At 40.9% G+C, this 21,363-nt stretch overlaps 1 protein-coding gene across 10 annotated transcripts in view; it reads right to left on the bottom strand.

Moving 5' to 3' along the window:
* The window catches only part of DLG2 (discs large MAGUK scaffold protein 2), a 2,065,329-nt gene that overhangs the window by 337,251 nt on the left and 1,706,715 nt on the right, over window positions 1–21,363 (bottom strand). For all 10 annotated transcript variants that reach the window (XM_047691101.1, XM_047691090.1, XM_047691092.1 and 7 more), the window contains one exon: window positions 18,438–18,594. In XM_047691101.1, the coding sequence (XP_047547057.1) occupies window positions 18,438–18,594 (157 nt within the window). The remainder of the gene's footprint in view (window positions 1–18,437; window positions 18,595–21,363) is intronic.

Genomic DNA, 21,363 nt, shown 5'->3' with positions numbered 1-21,363 from the left:
CTGCCTGGCCAAGGAATTTTGTACGCCCAGTAAGTGCAAACAGTCAATAAGTACTTATCGGGTCGGTGCTGGTAATTTGCTTTCTTGTGGATACTTACTTAATACCGCAGAACCTGTTTTTCCATTGGAAAATGGACAAGGATATATTCTCTGCTAGTTTTGTGGGAAGTTCAAATGAGATAATGCACAAAATGTAAGATGATATTATTATCACAGATAATCTAGGTTTTAATATCACACCATAAAGGTAATTATAACTGTTCAACCTGTAATCACAGAAACTACAACCTAGAGGTCCTATAAAATACCCCAAACATAAGATCAACTACCTAGATTTTAATCAGAAAAAAAAAATTACAATTCTGTTTACGCTTTAAAAGATGTTCAAACGTTTGCTTTCATTGCCCTCTAGTGGTTGTTTTATAGAAGATGGACTGCAGTTTTAACATTTTTGGTTTTGAGCTATTAGACACAACCTCGTGAACAGTTACACTGTTATGTTTCATACTTTCCTATCATTTGGTAACACGTTAAGAGTCAGCCTAGAGGGCAGTACCTAGCATTGTGTCCTGCCCCATGTAGATGCCCTCTGTGGTGCATTAATGTTATGCATCATTTCATTGTCTCCACAAAGGATATGCTGACTTCAAGTAATAACCTAACCTTACTCACTCAGTAAATATTTAGAGGAGATCTATTCTTTGTCAGAAGCACAAGACACAGAGTTACCTGTGGTCACAACATTTTCCTGGCTTACATTCTAGTAAGAAAAATGGAGTATTAAATATGTCATTGCAAATTAGCATGGTAGCTGTGATAGGAAAAGAACTGGGTATATGTGTGCACTGGGAAACTCTAACCTGGACGTGTTTCTGTGTGTTGGGGAGGATAGGGTGGGATTTGAGAGAGAAGCCATTAGAAGGCATTCTGAGAGTGTAACAAGTAATCCGGGATCTGAAGGACGAATAGAAATTATTCAGAAGGAAGTAGGGTGGGGAGAGGATTCCAAGGAAAGACATGATGCTAAAGGAGGTTAGATAATAGAGAAAGGAAGGTTTTAGAGATGAGGCTGGATGAAAGTTTTTAAAAGCTATATTGGGGGAATTTAGCCTTTATTCTCATGATTAATTTATAACCAGTGGGCTCTGACAAAGCATGAACTCATGCCTTCACTTTTATTTTTTTAAGCTCATTATTTAAAGGGAAAATTCTAGTTATTAACTTTATAAAGTAACTGTTTAAAGACACTTTCAGAGTGTCCTTTTTCAAACCCAAGTTTCCCTCAAGCACACACATTCCCAGAATGCTAGAGCTGAAGGGCCTTCAGAGGTCACAATTTTCCCTGGCTTTACTTTAGAGGGGAGGGAAGTAGGGTTGGAAGGTTGAAGAGGTTGGCAGGGGGGATGGTCAGGGATGTCCTCAGATTGCACTGAGTGACTGTACCTGGAAATTGCTTTTCCTTGATCTCAAATTCCTCTATCTCATGTCTCATAGGCTCAGAGGATTCAGAATTCTTAAGCATCTGGCTTTTCACCTCCACTCTGGACTGCATGCTCTTTCTTTGTCGTCTGATAAAAAGGTGGTTTATCTTAGACTTTCAGAAAGATCTGGAAGGGTCTTCTTATGACTAATTAGAGCACCAATCCAGCCTGGACTACCAGTCAGGTTTTGCCTCTGTATTTTGCCCTGGCCTTTTCTTATGACACAACTCATTGCGAACTGATTCACTTCTTCTTCTAGACTACAAACATCTTGAGGACATGACACATGGCTTAGTCATCACTACACTCTATATAACAAGGTAATGTGGGCACTGAAAGCCCCTATCAAGTTTGCTGTGGGCACAGGTGGGTGGATAAATGAACAGAGTGGGAGATCTCATTTCCTAACAGAAGATTTAAGTAGATGTTAGTAAGGGCATGAAAGATAGATTATCTTCATAGCTTGTATTAGATTTTTTTCACAGGGAAGAATCTGATTTTAGAAAATAGAATGATGAGCCATCTGAAGTGAAAGGAGAGTCTCCTAAAAAAAGTAAAAATAATAATTGTATTCTTTTTCATAAAGAATGACCATGACTTTGAAGGTAGTAAGAAATTAGAGAAGAGAGGTCACAGAAGAAAGAGAAAAATCTGGGCAGCATGGGAAAGTGCTCACCAGAGAAATATATCTGAGGCTTAATTTAGATGTTTTTACAGGTTTTATGTAAACCACTGGCCTCTTTTGGAGCTTTATCTACAGCCTACCACACACAAAGGGGATGCCAACGAACACCCATTTATCTTTGAGAAAGAGTGTGCTTTTCTGTGATATTCACAGTTCCAGATGCATGTATATACTGAATATAAAGGCAGATTAAAAAATAAAGAAAAATGTACTTATACCTTCCTTAATTCTACCATCAATGTGTCAGTAGAATAAAAATACATGAAAAAAAAAAAAAAACCCAGCCATAATTTAGTGATTATGTTACACACAAAACATGAGAGATATAGGCAAGAGATGTTTTTGTACTTTGGATCACAGCATTATTTCTAGTGTGGTCCATCAGGAAAGTCTTCCCCCAGGGTAGATTTGAACATAGAGAAATGATAAGCAATTAAATTATATGGAAGATTACCTACTGGCCCTTCACTGATCCCTCTTTTTCCTTCAAGCAGTAGAATCACTGATCAGTCCCTGTTAAGAAAGGGACAGCATTTCTCATTTTGAGCTTTTCCAAGCAATTTGGCTTCCTAGAGCTCCTGGGGGATTCTCAGTGCTTGGTTACTTGTAAAAATGGGACTTCCTCAGTATTAAGGAAAAAAAAGAAACAAAGCCATACATTCTACTTTCAGGTTTTAATTCAATTTTTTCCCTTGAATTATATTTTAAAAACCTAGCATTATGATAACAACCCGTTTTAAAACTGCGATCAAATACAACCAGTACAAAATCTCAGCAAACAAGTCAGATACGGCCAGCATACACAGCTGTGCGCAAAATCTTTTACTGCCATCTTGTGGATTCTCAGGAAATAGCCTCAGCAGCAATGTACTGTTTATAGTACAGTCCTAGGTTTGTGTGCCACAGTGTATGAAAACATCAGGGAAATATATATATATATATATATATATATATATATATATATATATATATATATATATTTACACACACACACACACACACACACACACACACACACACACACACACATATAAAAGCAACTAAGTATTCAGGTTCCCATTTAATTTGACCACTTTGGATGTACTACTTAACTTCTATGTGTCTTAAATTCTTCACGAAAATTACGATTTTTAATAATGGTGCGTCCCCTGCCTCTTGCAAGTTTGCTTTGAAAATTAAAACATAAAATTGCTCTGTAAACCAGAAAGTATTCAGAAACGATCAGTCATTATCCTTGGTATCATGCAGCGCCACTAGATTGATGCTACCTAGGCAAATGCATCATCACATACGGATAAATACGGTTCTGACTGAAGAGTCCAGACCTTAGTGCCTGTCTTCAGAGTGATTTATCTTGTCTTGAGGGCTTTTGGGACAAGAGAATAGATGTTTCCAGCGAAAAGAACCCCTGGAGATCATCTCTCCTGGAGCAGATAATAATATGGGCCTGAGGACTGAGGAAGGGGTATTTTCTTTCCTACTGGGTTACTGATGTGCAAGTGGGTGTCCTGACATTCCAAAAACACAATAAATACGCAGTCCAGAGAGAGCTTCTTCTGCCGTCCTTGGGATACCATCCACTGACCCACACTTCAGTCATTTTCCTATAACATTTTCAGCTTTATTTTCTCTCCCAAACACTTAAAATGGAAAACAGAGGCAATGTGTAGGATCATAGATGACAATGACAACTTAAAAAAAAAAAAAGTCATCTGTGCATTTCAGGGAACAGTTTGGAACAAAACCTTCAAAGGGTTTTTCTTTTCCTAGGGAAGGTTTCTTCAAGTTCTTTCATTCCCTAACTTACTCACTGCTCACCAACACCTCTAGCACTGGGTTAGGCCCTGGGATACAGTTATGGTCAAGACATATTTCTATCCTCAAGGAACTCCGTTGAGGAAATATTTGTGAAAACAAACCAAGACCAAAAGGAAAACACAGGGCATCACTGAACTGTGGGGACACAAGGATGAGGAGGAGGGGAGAAGCGGTCTCCCTGCATACCTGAGCCCACTTAAGGCTTAGGGGTCTTTTGTATGTTCTTTAATTTGGCCTTCTCCCTGATCAATAAATTTCTCCCTCCTCTGAACTCTTAAAGCTCTTATCTGTAATAAATAGTTCACCTGGTGATCATCTGAGGTGCTTTGTCTGGTTAGTTTTCACCAAATCAGTCTCTATCATACTTCTCTATCTACAATTGATCTTAATAATTAAAATAATTTATGGACGCCTGGGTTCCCCATCAGGCTCCCTGCCCAACAGGGATTCTGCTTCTCTCTGCCCTTCACCCTGCTCATGTTCTCTCTTGCTCTCTCTCAAATACATAAAATCTTTCAAAAATAAAAATAAAATCATTTATAGCAGTCTATGGCTTCAAATATCATCCTTATTACTTCCTTCCTGATTTTTTTTAATTTTTATTTTTTATCTATTTATTTGACAGACAGAGATCGCAAGTAGGCAGAGAGGCAGGCAGAGAGAGAGGAGGAAGCAGGCCCCCCACTGAGCAGAGAGCCTGACGTGGGGCTCGATCCCAGGACCCTGGGATCATGACCCGAGCTGAAGGCAGAGGCTTTAACCCACTGAGCCACCTAGGTGACCCATTCCTGATGTTTTTATAATTTAATTTTTAAAATGTACTACGCATCTACTATAGGTTAGGAATTTTGCTTTTAACAATTCTCAGCAGTTTTCAGACATTGCAATTTCAGAGCATGAACACCATACCCCCCACCAGCATGGGAATTTCCATGAGATGATAGAAGATAGGATTTTCTGCAGGTGAACAATTTGTAGCATCTAGACATTGTAGTACCTGTCTATTCTTATTCTTTTCTCTTTCCCAAGATTCTCTTTATTACCCGTGTACACTCTCCTGGTTTCTTATACCCCTTAATATGGTCTTATTTAAGAATTTGTCTTCCTTCTCCCTGCTCCAATCTGCCATTAGATGGGAGGGCAAAGATCCTGCTATTTAACTCTTATTCTTTTTTTTTTAAGATTTTATTTATTTTTTTGACAGAGAGAGACACAGAGAGAGAGGGAACACAAGCAGGGGAAACAGAAGGGGGAGAAGCAGGCTCCCTGCTGAGCAGGGATCCCAATGAGGGTCTCGATCTCAGGACCCGTGAATCATGACCAAAGCTAAAGGCACACACTTAACAACTGAGCCACCCAGTAGCCCCTAACTCTTTATTCTTAAAGTTTCCATGTCATCGCGATCTTCACATTGGTCTCAGAAGGATCCTGTTCCCATTCTGCATGTGTCTCTTTTCTCCCTCAGCCTGCGTGAAGTAGGTGGGTCCCCCCAACCTATGCATAGTTGGAAGTTCATACCTCATGACCCATGACTTCTGCTTCAAGTCCTGTCCTGCAGTTGCTGAGAACCTGGGCAGAAGTTAGGAAGCAGAGAAAAGGCCAAAGACTCCCTTGGAAATTTGGGTTAGTAGAAAGGGAAGGAGCTTACAGAAAGGTGGAGTGCTATTGATGGGTGCTCTCATTTTTTGTGTCAGTTATTGAGTGTGGTCGCTCGATGTGGGGAAATGAGTGTTGGTGGTGGTGGTGGCAGTGGTGGTGAGGATGATGATGATGACGATGATGATGAAGGTGATACGTGATATCAAGGAACTTATTATTTATTTTAAACAACAAACAGGGGGCGCCTGCGTGGCTTAATCAGTTAAGTGTCTGCCTTCAGCTCAGGTCATGATCCCAGGGTCCTGGGATCGAGCCCTGCCTTCGGCTCTCTGTTCAGCGGGGAGCCTGCTTCTCCCTCTCCCTCTGGCTGCTGCTCTGCTCACTCTCTCTCTCTCAAATAAATAAATAAAATCTTTTAAAAAACAAACAACTAATAGGTTGTTTGTTTCTATCACATCTGCCAAGCACTATAACCATGTTCTGTGTCTCTACTAGATTACTACCCCATGAAGCTGGGGGTCAACGTCTGGTTCACCTCCTCCTTCTCTATAGCCCCTGGCATAGTATTTGAGTTATGCTTTCATATTCAGCACCTATGAAGTTCCAGGACCTGTTTAAAAGCTGGGAATTACAGCGATAAACCCAGCAGATCAACAGGAGGTATTGAACAAATCCAAGAATTACACAAGAACAGTAGTCATGTATATAATGTGTTTTCCATTTCTTCCACTCAATACACATATATTTAGGTGAACTGATAAATAAACTACTAATTTTCCCCTCTCTACATCAACAAACACTGTTTCTACCCACATAAAAAAAATCACTATAAAAAATAAACAAACTCTGCCTGCTAGGGGCCATTCCATTCCATTCCATTCCCCTTCTCCGCAAAACTCAAAGGAGAGATCTGCAACCACGGCCATTAACACCTCTCCTCCCATTCCCTCAGAAATCTGCCTTGCATGGATTCTCACCCAATTATACTACAGACACTGCTTTTTTATTTTAATCAATAAGTTCCGTGTTGTTAAGTTTACCAGTTAGTTTTCAGTTCCCATCTTAAGTGACTGACAACAGCATTTGAAGCAGTTGGTCCTTCTCTCTGGAAAACCTTTCTCTTGGCTTCTGGGTCCTACCTGATTGCTCCTACTTTGCTGGTTCCTCCTCTTCTCCCTGAGGAGGACCTTTGTGGGCTACAGGCTCAGCCTGTCTCCACCTGTTCCCTGCTCCACCGGGAGGAGTGTCAGTCGTCTCTCTGCTTCTCTCGTGTTCAGGCAGGAAACCTTGTAGTCATCTTCTGTCACTTCCTTTCTCTCTTCCCCCACATCCAACCTCTCAGGAGATCTGCTAACTCTCCCTTTTAAACAGACCTGGCATCACTCCTCACTTCCGCCACTTCTACCACAGTTGTCCTCTCCTCCACTGCCTCTCACGCTGATTATTCATGTAGACTCCAAGCTCGCCTCCTGCTTCCATCCTTGTCCCTGGGTTCCACTGCCAAGACAGCAGCCAGAGTGATCCCTTTTTTTTTTTTTTAAGATTTTATTTATTTATTTGACAGAGATCACAAGCAGGCAGAGAAGCAGGCAGAGAGAGAGGAGGAAGCAGGCTCCCTGCTGAGCAGAGAGCCCGATGAGGGGCTCGATCCCTGGACCCTGGGATCATGACCCGAGCCGAAGGCAGAGGCCTTCTTAACCCACTGAGCCACCCAGGCACCCCCAGAGTGATCCTTTTAAAACATAAGTGAATCCCTATCATGTCACTGTTCTATTTATAATCCTCCACGGCTCTTCATTTTCTCAGAGTGAAAGTCAAGCTGTTACAGAGGTGAGGCTGTGCTCTCTGGGACCTGCCCGCTACTCCTCGTCCTCACTTCCTACTCTTCTCCCCTCCGCCCACCCTGGAGTGGCTTCCTCAATACACTGGGCATGCAGCTTGCACAGACTTGATGCTGGCTGTTCCCTGTCTGGAACCACCCCAGGTACCTGCATGGCCCACGTTCCCTTCCTTCGAGTCTTTGCTATCATGTCACCTTCTCAGGAAAACCCACCCAGACCTGACATTTAAACTTCAACTCCTCTCTCCGCACTCCAATTCCCTTTACACTACTCCATTGGTTTTCCATACCCTCTAATAGATTCTATAGTTTACTTACCCATTACTTAAAAAATATATTGGTTGCTTTTCCACACTAGAACTAAAGTACCATGAGGCAACAATTTGTTTCCTTTTTTTTTTTTTTTTAACTTTTATATTCCTAATACTTATAATGATGCCTGGCACACAATGACTCCTGAATAAACTGTTGCATAAATGAATGAATGCATGAATGAATAATTAGCTCTCATTAAGGACTGTGCCTATGGCTTAAATACATTATTTTATTCAATGTCCTCATCACTTAGGAAATTCCAAGAGTATTAGGAGGAGCTCTGTGCCAGAAATGGGGATGAATACTAAATACAGCACCTCCAGCAGTGTGGCTTGGTGGTAGGTGGCCAGTGGTGATGGCCTCAAGGATAGCATCTTTAACAGACTGTTCTTTTGTAGCATTTCCTTTCTGGCCTCTGACCCTGGTTCCCCAGCCTGGTTGAAGATCCAAGGAGCTATTTATTATTTCTCCAACAAATTCTTTTTTCATTTAAGTGACCCAGAAGTCAGTTGTCTGGAGTCCAGAACTCCAGCACATAAATTCACCAACCATGTCCCATCAGGCACATTCCTAGAGTAGTAAGCATTATAGGTGAGGAAACTGGTTGTGACAGAAGGAGGCTTACACCTGGGGTCCAACTGGCTTTGGGTTAGAAGATCACTGAACTCTTCAGTTTCTTCCTGTATAAAATGGTAAATGGTCATTTTTCCAATCCATCCTGAAGGAATGCTATGCAGATCAAATGAGACAATGTCCACAGCAAGGATCTTGGTACATAGAAATGGTGAGGCAAATGTAAGGGTTATTAGAGGTTAGCTAGCAAAGTAGGTTAGTCAGAGGCAAAAGCAAATTGGAGCTAAAAATCAGCCCATTTTCAGTTAAGGAACACTCCTTCCTTACAACCTGAGATCTGTGCCAGGATTTCTCTTTATCAGGAGTCAGCTGTGACAGGGGGTTTTCAATGCTTACGTGGAGATGGTTTAGGATCAAGTGTTCACCCCTTGAGGCTTATATAGGAACTCCTCATAACCTAGATATCTTTTTGGAAGGAGAGTACATATTATAAATGCATTTTAAAATTAAACACCACATAGGGCGCCTGGGTGGCTCAGTCAGTCAAGCATCTGCCTTTGGTTCCGGTCGTGATCATGGGGTCCTGGGATTGAGCCCCACGTCAGGCTCCCTGCTCAGTGGGGAGTCTGCTTGTCCTTCTCCCTCTGATGCTTCCCCTGCTTGTGCTCTCTATTTTTTTTCTCTCTCTGGCTCAATCTCTAATATAAATAAGTAAAATCTTCAAAAAAGAAAAAAAAATTAAACATCACATATAGTATGTAATAGAATACTTATTTAATATTTTCCTAGTCTGTTGGAATTCCTTTTTGTCCATTAGGAAAGGCTCTGTCTGATTTGGAAAATACATTCTGTTGGCCAGAAAGCTAAGAGTTTTAAGATATTCTGAATCTTCAGGACAGGGCCATGAGTTGGGATAAATACATCTGAGAGGAGCTCTGGGATTCCCAGCTGCCCTCAGAGAAGTGGGCAAGGAAGAGTCTTTCATTCATTCACTAAACATGGGCTCAGGAACTGGGTTCTGTTAAGCAATGGGATGGAGAGATGAATCAGACATAGTCCTTGCCCTCAGGGGAAGCTTCAGAGAATCTAAATGTTGCTTCTGAGTCACCTCAATTCTAGAATCTCCATGTATACAATGACTTCCTGTGGTGGCTCACAGGTCTCTTTGGAAATGCTCCATTATTTCAAGCATTTATGTATTTCTCACTAAATGGACGTAAAGAGTGGACAGCCTCAGAAATAAGCAAACGGACAAGTTCAATGTTCTTTCTGAAGGCTGTCATTACAGAAAGAGCACAACTTTGACATCAGAAACAAAAGAGCAGGGGCGCCTGGGTGGCTCAGTGGGTTGAAGCCTCTGCCTTTGGCTCAGGTCATGATCCTGGGGTCCTGGGATGGAGCCCCACATCGGGCTCTCTGTTCAGCGGGGAGCTTGCTTCCCCCTCTCTCTCTGCCTGCCTCTCTGCCAACTTGTGATCTGTCAAATAAATAAATAAAATATTTAAAGAAAAAAAAAAAGAAAGAAAAGAGCTTCAAATACCACTATTCTTGCTGATTAGCTATGTGATCATGGGCAAACCATTTCATGATTCTGAGTCTCAACCCAACAAGGTTGTTGCTAGAATTCGGTGTAATCACTGTACATTATGCTACATGGTACTGAGGAGATACTCAATAAACACTAGGCATTTTATCCTGAATTCTCCACTGTTCTTGCTTTGTCTTTGTTGGGAAGCATCTCCTATGGAGAGCCTTCTCACATTCCTAGGACTGGCTAATGATAGCCTCTTTGTGCCCATGGGCTTCCCAGAATTTACCATCAGCACTTCCCACGTCATAATAGAAACAACCTATTTATGTGTGTGTCTCCCCACATGGGCCTGAATGTTCACTAAGGACAGAGCTATATTTCTCATGTTGGACCCTTAATGTCCTGTAGTTTTTGGCACTTAGTAGATGCTTGGTGAATGTCTGCAGCATGATTTTATGGGAGCAGGTCAATAAGTCCCCTGTGAAGAATGTCCTTTATCTAATGCTTCGTAAACCCCTTCCTTGTTTACATTTCTGTCTGATGAGGATCTTTCCAGATTTCCTCTTTTGTCTAAGGTATTTGAGTTACACTCTCTCCACCGCACCTCCCAACTCTGCAAATAACGTTTCACTGTGGAAATGTTGCTTCTCCCTAATAAAACACTTGCATGAATTCTTCTGGAGATGAGTTTAAGGCAGAATTTCTGAAAGTATATTCCATCAGATGGCAATTTATATTCCAGGGGAAAAAAGATTCTTTAGTCAGATAAATTTAGAAAAAAAAAATGCTTTAATAGCACTTCTTTATTTGCTGTAAGACTTCTCAGATCCTTCATTTGATCATGAGCCTTTTTTCATGGAGCACGTCACAGGTCTAGTATATAGAAGGCATTTGTAGAAATATGTCTTTGAAAAAAATTGGAACTGGTATCACGAAGTTCAGAGTTTTGAAGGCTGCATAAAGCTGAGTAACCAAACAGCTGTCCTGTGGCTTATCTATTAGAATCTGACTTCAAGTGCATGTTTCCTGACACTATTCTTGCTGCATCTCTACCAGATGTGACACAGAGAGTGTTAATAACCATGAGCAGTACTTAAGAAATGTATGAGGAAATAGCGATGCTAATTGCATTTTGCTACCATGCCCATAAAGTTTATTGGCTTTATTCATTTGATGGGTATCATTCATCAGCCAGATTCTAAGTCAGATGATGGAGATGGTTCCTGAGAGGAGTCTGAGGCAATGCACAAGTTCTCAGGAGCCCTTCAGGTCACAGAAGGCCCTTGCTCACTCTGAATTGCTTTGCAGAGGAAATTTAGTACATACACAGGTGCCTGGCAGGAGTTTGCAGCCATGAAAGTGCTATTCCTTTGGTTAGAACAGTGAAACACTTGCGTGTGGATCGCCAATAAATAATTCGTGCCCTGAGCCCTCCCCAGTGACCCACAACCCTGGCTGCCTGAAGACTCCACTTCCATACAATCCGCTCGCTGGGGCACTACAGTCATGCATTGTATGGGCTGGTGCTAAATTGCAGGTGCCAAGTTGCTAAATATTTTGAGTAGCACCCCTGAATGGAGGAGAAAAAAAAAAAAAGAGTCAGGCTGGCTGGGACATCATATATGAGAGCATATATGCAGCTGGGGAGGCAGGCAGGACCAGGTTCTATAGAACCTTGTAGGCTATGTTAAGAATTTTAGACTTTATCTTAAGAATGACAGAAAGTCACTGAAAATTTTTAAGAAAAGGGGAGAAATGACATGATCAGATAGGCTTTAGAAAGGCATGCTCTTCCTGAAGGCTGAAAGTTGGTATGGGACGGGGGATGTCTGTGCATCCTTGGATATCTACAGGAATAAAGGATTTGGGGGCATATCTACACCCTGCTAATCCCCACCCTTTGGTGGGTGGGCCAGGGGTCAGCCTGGATGGTGGGGCTCTAAAGCTAAGGGTGAGGAAAACCCCTCCCCAAGAGCCTTTTCACTGGCCACACTGTTTTTATTTGAGGTGGTCCCCGAGCAGGAGAGCTACTGGGCTCAGAGGGAGGCATGAAGACAAGTCCAGGCAGATGGAGAGAAGTCTGAGTGAGCTCTACAATGCAGACACAAAAGCCAGAGACCAAAAGGCCAGTGAGTCTAGACAATGTGGGATTCAGCACATGTCTAGAATGGGCACATGAGGTCTGGGGCAGGCTTCGCATGCTCTCTGGGCCAGAAACCAAGAAGTCTTCATCTTTTCAAAAACATCATCAGTTCTGCTTGGTTAGATTTTACTTCAAAGTTGCTTAATAGGGTGCCCTGGCTGAGAGAGGACCTGGAAGTGTCTGAGACCTTGAGGAGAGAGAGCAGGAGGGTAGGGTGGGGATGCACAAAAAATGCATTGTTGTTTAGTGAGCCAAAAATTGTCTAATTCCCATCAGCAAATACTGTTTCCTTGAGCAAAATTATAAGATGGGCCACTGGGTACAAAGCTGTAATACAGAGGACAGATTTTCTTGGGGGAAGCTGTGAAATCTCCTTTAACCCAAATACAGATGTTGCGTCGTTCCTGTTTGGAAACCTATACCGCTGTGTTTAAGCTCATTTTCGTCTCTGACTCTTGGCTGCCTTTGGTGGGGGAAGATGGGAATGGGTGGAGCTCGGCCAGAGAAATGTTAGGGGAAGGGGGAAGGTTTTGCTGGAGTTTTGGTGACTCCAAGTGTTGAGTAGGAGAGGAGAAAAGCTAAAGGTGTTGCTTAAGTGAGGCTTTGTGAGACTTCTAGTCTAAGTTGTTGTGCTGTTGAGACAAGGGGACAAAGCAGCCCAGAGCTGGGGACAGGAGCAGTTGCTCCTGTACTGGGGGTCAGAGCCAGAGAGGAAGGACATGGCTCATACTGGATGGTCACTGAGAGGGAAGGGTTTTATAAGCTCTTAAGAAGAGCACCTCAGGGAATCGAAGAGATAATTTGGAACTTTTGGGGGAGGGCAGGAGGAGGGCTGGATTTCAGGCATAACATTGGAAATGATATAGAGTTGTCATCTGAGGTCGCAAGAGAAGGGTGACTTCATCAGTACCCCAGGATGATGAATAGTGTATACTGTGCTCACATTCTATTTGAGGAACGAAACAAGGATCTGGCAAATTGGCCCTGAAGGTGAAGATGGCAAGGTAACCTGAGAATTAATGAACCATCCAGGTGATCTGTGACTCATTTTCACTCTTTCTAAATCCACAATACAATTTCAATTTCAGTGTAAAAATGCACAGTTATCTATTTTACCTTCACCTCAACAACTGCAGCCTTTCGCTATTCCCAGCCATGTATCTTGGAACACGGTTAGTTCAATACTTAAGGTCCATCAAGGGTGAGCTGTGGAGTTAGCAAGGTCAGCTGGGGTGCTTTTCTGAGGAATCCAAGGCAGGCATGAAAAAACTACAATTGGCTAGTGACACAGAAAAGAATCTCTTTGTAGGGGTATCGCTTCTACATGCTCTGCTCCCCATTTTTCATAAGAAAGCACGGAAACAAATAATAACAGAAGAATTTTTATGTTTTCCTCTGCAGGAAGAATGCCTGAGGAGGCTACTGCACTTGTTAATGTGATTGCACACCGAATGTCCTAAATTCTCTTCCACCAGCATCAAAAGAATATGATTCAATTACTGGATAAGACTTTCTACAACAAATGCTCGAGAAATAGAACACATAAAAGGGAAATTAGAGAGTAAAGAGCCCTCACAGTACGTACATAGAATGTAGCCGATGGTGATGATTTCTTTATCTTTCAGCTTCCTAGCTGCTTTAGTTCTGTAGTTTTGGTGGGGAGGGGGCAGGGGAGGCTAACAAAGCCCTACAATGGAGCTTCGGGACCCTTCTCCATTCTCAGGTTGCCATGTTTAGACAAAGCATAAACACTAGATGGCGCCCATAATCTTTTTTTTTTTTAAGATTTTATTTATTTATTTGACAGACAGAGATCACAAGTAGGCAGAGAGGCAGACAGAGAGAGAGAGAGAGAAGATGAAGCAGGCTCCCTGAGGAGCAGACAGCCCGATGTGGGGCTTGATCCCAGGATCCTGGGATCATGACCTGGGCCGAAGGCAGAGGCTTTAACTCACTGAGCCACTGAGGCGCCCCTGGCGCCGATAATCTTAAACATAGTAAAGGACTGGCGGTTTTTCTTTATAGGCAAGTAAGGCTACCTCCTTAGGAAAAGAGTCAAGTATGGGAATTAGAAAAATATCTACTCCAGCATTTCCTATTCTTGTCCTGTGAAGTGCTCCTTATATGAGGGTTTGATAGCCAAGTAAATATGGGAAAACACTGCTTCTGAAAAGACTCCCCAGTGCATACTGGTACACCAGACGTTTCTGAAAAGTTCTTCGGTGAAGAAATATGGTAGCAGGGAACCCTGTCTATCAGTAGCACCCTAATCCAATGCTGCTCTTCCAGTGTCCTGTGAAACACACTTTGGGAAATGCTCATCCAGCCCAAGCCCTGTCCCAAAGAAGGAATAACTCAAACTCCATAAAAGAGGCCTTCTTTAGACATGGTTATCTGACACTTAAAAAAACAAAAACAAAAACAAAAAACCACTGGACACATTCTTAAGGCAAAGTTGTTACTAGTAATAGCAGTGTTGACTTTACATATCATATTTAAATGATATTAATTAAATTAAATAAATACATATCATATTTACAGTATGATATGCTGAAGTTTTTGTCTCCTTTCTTTCTTCAATATGCCATCTTCATCTATACTATATCTACATCTATACTTGTAACCATGTCTATATATTCATATATAATTGATATATTGATATATTTGCCTTTAGGCTGTGAATATTTTAAGTACAGGATATTTAGCTCATTCTTTGAAATCTCTAATCCTAGCACAAAATCTGTCACATACTAAGTCATTAATAAAATAAATTATCTCTAAAGTCTGTATAGTCTGTGTAGGAGAGTAATTCTGGAATGCAGGCATGGACATTCTGCCCCTGATTAGAAGGTTAATTACCTCTTATTCAACTCTCTTCCCGTTAAAGACCAACTGAGGACAGAGACCTACTCCCTAGCGCTTCTCCCTGGGGATTCTAATTCTGTTTTCTGAACTTAATTGCATTACTGTTAGCATACATTATTTACAAAATAATGTTATAAGATCTAGTAATAGAATCTGTGTTTAACTTTTGACTGCTATTTAGAGTTTTTGGTCTTGTGTTTTCCAGGAAGGTATAGCTTGTCCTTATATATTGAGTGTAAGCTGTAGATGTAAAATATCAGATCCTCCATATTCCATTGTTAATAATTTTGTTCTGCTGTTTTCCTTCCATATTGTAATGTTTGAGCTTTTCGAGCCTGTTTATTCTTCTCTTTCACTATTAACCCATGAAATTCCAATACTGAGCCTTGAAAGCCAATTTTTAGCCACAGTTCAAATAACTTTTTGCAAACTAAAAAAGAGAAATGTTCCCTCTTCTTTTTCAATTGTGAAAAGCAGGTAATATTTTTATCGTTGAACTGTCTTTGTAAATGTTATACATAAGAAAGGATATGATATCTGAATATCAGAGACTATTGTAATATTCTATGGATTGTAATCTCCAACAAGACTATAAGTCATCTGATTGGTTGCTTTCTTTTAATATGTGGTTCTGGCAGTATTTAAATGGATACATCTACTTTTGAAAACCGAAACACTTGCGAATTTTCTTTGTTGAGTCATAAGATTACTAGCTCATCCTTTTTTTACCACATGCCTGGAAGCCAAAACAAATAAAATCTATGGATTTCTCATTTAAACAGAGTCTAATGTCATCTCTGTGACTCAGTGTCTTTACCCTTAAAATGAACATAATCGGGGGGGTGTTGGCTGGCTCAGTCAGTAGAGTGAGTAATACTTGATCTGGGGATTGTGAGTTCAAGCCCCATGTTGGGTGTAGAGCTTACTTAAAAAATGAGCATAACAGGGCCTAGGGTGGTTATAAGATTAAATTCGTTATAACACTGACGACTCAAAAGTAACCTGGAAGTACTAGTCCTTTATAGTTCTGTGCATTCCTGAGTGAGCACACAGAGCAGTGCTGTGAGATGAGAAAATGTGGAATGAGACCGTTGACAGGTTTTGAAAAGAGATTATGTTATAAAGAGAAAGAACACTGATTTGGGGTCAGGAGACTTGATTTTTGAGTTTAACATCATAGTTAGTAGCTTGTGGAGCTTTGGACAAATCATTTGGCCTTTCTGAATCCCCTTTTCCTCATGTAAGAAAGTGAGAGTAATAATAACTTAGTTTCTGACACTTAGAATTTCTTTGAAGACCCCTAGAATTAATGCACGTGAAAGTGCTTTGTGTGGGGGAAGTGCTGTGCCAGTGTGAACGCTGACTGTGGCAAAGTAACAGCGTGGTTCCCAGGCTAAGGATTTTGAGCCAGAATGATGACACTATGTAAGTATGCTTTGCTTAAAATTGTACAGAATCCATCTGTGAGGCTACAGTGACTCTGTGAAGCATCACCACATTTGTTCAACACCTTTTCATTCCATAGACATTGTTAGGGAGACTGCTATGTGCCAGCCACTATGATTTAAATGTCGAGGATACAAAACCATGTAAGATGGAGAACCTGCTTTCAGGGAGATTTTGCCACTTAGAAAAGAAAGACATGTCAATAAAAGCAAGTTATATTTTGTGCAGATGGTCCTGGAGTTAGCAACAATTTGATTTTACAAATTTTCAACTCTTATGATGGTACAAAGGTGACACATGTTCACTAGAAACTGTACCTCAAATTGTGAATTTTGCTCCTTTCCCAGGTTAGCAACACAGTGTACACACTCTTGTGATACTGGGCAGTGAGTGGCAATTCCCACTCAGCCACACCATCACCAAGGTAAACAACTGATACAGTTACAACCATTCTGCACCTAAATGATCATTCTGTTTTCATTTTTAGTATAGTATTCAAATTATATGAGATAGTCGACACTTATAAAATATTATAAAATAGGTTTTGTTTTGGGTGATTTTCCCCCAAAGCAGGCTAGTTTAAGTGTTCTGAACATGTTTACTAAATGCATTTTTGACTATAATATTTTTAGCTTACAATGGGCTTATCAGGATATAACCCCATTATAAGTCCAGGAAGATATATATCATTTAAGTGTAGAAGAAGGATGCAGAGGGGAGTAATCAAGGGGGTGACATTCAGCTCTTGGATGACAGAACAAGGTCCTATCATGGGACCTGACCCAATTTCTCCCATACTCAATCCATCCAGACATCTATCTGCTAGCTAAGGACTAAGCAGAAGACTTAATGTATGGGAGAACTACCAGAATATGTAAGACAAGGCTATCCATTCAGACCACTGGACACTTTGCTCAGGTCAACTGACTATATTACACAGGTATGGTGTGTGTGTGAGGGAAAGGTGGAGATGGCACGATGGCTAACACAGATAAGGTCCCTTGGAAAATTCTAGTTATAAATCACAGCTATAAAACAAAGACAAGTTTTTCTAAAACAATGAAAACCAAAACAAAGTAAGTGTTCCATTGAGCTATGAACCATAAACTCAGCCGTAAGAGCTAGGCTCCTTAGATTATTTCTCATTATTTGCCTGATTACCAAAATTTCAGTATGTTTTAAACTACTTGTCACAGAGTTTATACCAGAAAGAAAGCTTGATCTAGTGGAAAGAAGCAGGCAATAAATAGTCCAATATGAGAAAGGAGAAGAAAGGAGGAGGGAAGACAGGTGGAAGGGAGGAAGGAATGAGTAAGGAAGGAGGGAAAAGAGAGGGCAGGTGTGATGGGCATTAAAACTGAATGCTTAGGGGTGCCCGGCTGGCTCAGTCAGTAGAGCACATGACTCTTCATCTCAAAGTTGTAAGTTTGAGCCCCATGTTGGGTGCAGAGATTACTTAAAAGTAAAATCTTAAAAAAAGCCCCAATTATTTAAATCCAAGTTCTTATTCCCTCTAGTTAGGTAGTCACTGACTTGACCTCTCTGACCCTTATTTTCATCCAAACATGGGGTACTTTCAGGGTGATTGCGAGAATAAAAAATTATAGGAGATAAGAGAATATAATTTTTAAATAAAATGACTTGTATAAAATGCTTGGTTAATAATAAGTGCTCATAGCTTGTTGCTGGTAATTCTTGCATTTAGGTAAATGGTGCGGCTGCGACCACTACCAGTGGCATCCAACTGCATGTTTTATGTATTTGCTTATATAGTTATATGCAACAAAATACATGCTTATAAAGGTGCTGTTTTTAGAGTAGAGTCATGGATTTAGAAAAAAAAATCTGCTTTAAAAATAAATAATACCTTAAAAAGGCATGGTTCTCAATGCTCTGTTGAATGCAAATATGTCTCAGAACATCTGCATGAAACATTAGCACTTTTACCTGTACCTGAGGGAAGTGAGTAACAAGCACCAAGCACTTCAACACCACGTAAACCGCAACAGGTGCTGGAACCCATAATGCTCTCCTCCATTTCCTCTTTTTAATGAAGGTGCTTCTGGAGTCCTAATTGAAAGCGATTTTTTCCTTAAATGGTGTCACATACAGAGGAATGAAGATTAAGAAGAAATACTCACGGATAAGATCTGGTCTCCTCTCTGGAGTTCCCCACTCAGGTCTGCTGGTCCACCAGCCAGAATGAAGGATACAAAAATACCTTCTCCGTCTTCCCCGCCCACGATGTTGAAGCCCAGGCCAGTGGAGCCTTTGTGCAGGACTACCTTGCGGGGCTCCCTGAAGAAACAAGGAGAAAACAGAGCTCACAGTGGGACCCACTCAGGATTCAGGGCGCTTTTACTTTCATTGAGATATATGATACCAACAATTCACCACCGATGAAATGGCTTCCCAAAATAGGATTCACCAGCACTCCAAGAAAAATGCTAATATCAGGGCAGATATATAGTGAGTTTCTCACTATAACAAATGCCACAATACCATGTAAAGTCATTCCTTAATTCCAAAACATTTTCTTAAACTGTCCTTACTTCCACTTTTTCTATGTTTCAAACACCTGTTCTTGTATCTTTTTAAATGGAGACATAATTGACATAGAACGTTATTCAGCTTCAGCTGTACAAGGTAAGGTTGGTATCTGTATATATTGTGAAATGATCATCAGAATGAGTCTAGTTAACATCCTCCTCCACATGTAGTTACAATTTTTTTCTTGTGATGAGAACTTTTAAGATCTACTCTCAGCAATATTTAAACATAGAATGCAGTATAATGCACCATGTTGAATACCATGTCTCCAGGACTTACTTCTTTTAAAACTAGAAGGTTGTGTCTTTCAACCACCTTCACCCATTTCACTCTCCCACCCACTTGCTCTTCTACTGAGCACCCGCAGTAGTGCTCAGTAGGATGAATGTGTCCAAAAAAGGGAAGAGAATTTGGGGGACAAGAGACTAGACTGAAAGGTCAGATCAGGGAATACCTTACAGATTTGTTTGACTGTTAATTAAAATTCACCCTGTAGTAGTGGAAACTCACTGAAGATTTTGAGGCATTGAGAATATTTAAATTCATTTCAGGAACATTAATAAAGTGTCATATGTAGGATTGCTGGAGGGAGAGTGTGGATATGATGCGAGGTAGGAAAATCAGTTAGGATGTTGGTTAAATAATCCCGACTTGAGGAAGTGAGAGCATGAACAAGGGTGACAGCAGTGTTAATGAAAATGAAGGGCAATATGAGAGAGGAAATCTGAAAGGAAAACCGGGTCCAGAGACTGACTCAGGTAGTAGAGGAGAGAGGGAAAAATATCTAATTGGCAAAAGGAGGGGGAATTGGAATCCAGGATCATTAGGATGAGTATGACCTTGACATGCTCCATTCCGGGTAATGGTTTGTCATCCATGTAATGTTTGGAAGTTGTCAGAGACAAAATTTTAGGAATATGGATCCACAAAGAGGACTACAAATGCATATTTCAGGGTCATCAATAAAAAGATGATCAAATGTTGAGCCATTAGTTACTTGAGTGGAGGCTAGATAACTATGGAATATAGCATTTCAAGGGATCTTAGAAGTCATCCAGTTCTATTTTCTTTTCTTTTTTTTTTTTTTAAGATTTTATTTATGACAGAGAGAGATAGTAAGAGAGGGAGCACAAGCCCAGGGTTGCTGAAGAGGGGCTCGATTCTAGGCTGCTTAAGGCAGATGCTTAATGAATGAGCCACCCAGGAGCCCCCTAGTTCTGTTTTCTTAAGTAGTTTTAGAAATGTGTTCTGTAAACCTTTCATATCACCTACCCTCCTCTCACAAGTACCCCAGTTTCAGTCATTGAAGTTTCTCTTATACTTTCCTGCACTTAATGATGTAAGAATGGCAGAGCCATCCAATATATTTTTTTAAAAAGATTTTATTTATTTGACAGAGAGAGAGAGAGAGAGTGAAAGAGAGAGCACAAGCAGGGGGAGTGGCAGGCAGGCAGGCAGAGGGAGAGGGAGAAGTGGCTCCCTGCTGAGCAAGGAGCCCCATATGGGGCTTGATCCCATGACCCTGGGATCATGACCTGAGCTGAAGGCAGCCACCTAACTAAATGAGCCACCCAGGCGCCCTGCCAACCGATATATTTTTATACTAATGACTACATATAGTCTATTATTTGTTATCACATTCCCATGTACACAGCAATGTGTTATATATCCGTGTTTAGCCTAGTTTTGAGGAAGGATGTAAAATGCACATATACCTTGGACCATAAATATTACAACGTAATGATTTAAGTCCGAGGCAACTTGACATAGAGTTAATTTATTTTATTCTACAAATACTTCGTAAGCACTACCATACCAGGAATTGTTCCAAGTACTCAGAAAATTTATACGCAAAACAAATATCCATGCCCCATTTAACTCAATATCTGGATGCCCTGTCAAGCTGACATATAGAATTAACCACCACGAAGACTGAGCTCCTTGTTTCCTTGCTGGCTTCAGTTGGGGCTCTCTCTCAGGTTCTAGAGGCTACTCACATTCCTTGCTATGTGGCAGCCTCTATCTTTAAGCTGGCAATGACACACTGAATCCTTTTCTCATTTGGAATGTCTGTGGCTTCCTCTTCCACAACTAGCTAGATCTAACTTTAGGCTTTTCAATGGTTTGTGTGATTTGGTTAGGCCCACCCAGATAATCTCCCTCCCTTAAGATCAAGTGATTAGTAACCACAAGTGCATTTGCAAATTCTTTTTCCATGTAAGATAATTTAACCGTGGGAGTAACAGCATGGGCTAGAAATCATGGGGCCATCTTAGAATTTTGCCTACCACAGGCAAAGAGAAAACAGGGGACAAACCCTGAAGGGCCTTTGTACTCTGACAAAATGGGGAGCCATGTAAAAGAAGATTACTTGACGTATTTTATGTTTTTAAATAGTTACTTTGGTATTAAAAAAGATCCAAGGAACAAAATTGAAAAAGTGGCATCAGTTATGTGTCTAATGGCTATATGCAGGCAAAATAGTAGCTTGCCTGAGGCTGGTATTGAAGGAAGTGG

Source organism: Lutra lutra, chromosome 10, assembly GCF_902655055.1.
Source record: "Lutra lutra chromosome 10, mLutLut1.2, whole genome shotgun sequence".
Taxonomy (NCBI): domain Eukaryota; kingdom Metazoa; phylum Chordata; class Mammalia; order Carnivora; family Mustelidae; genus Lutra; species Lutra lutra.
Note: the sequence above shows the minus strand (reverse complement) of the source record. Positions and strands in the feature narration are given on the sequence as shown.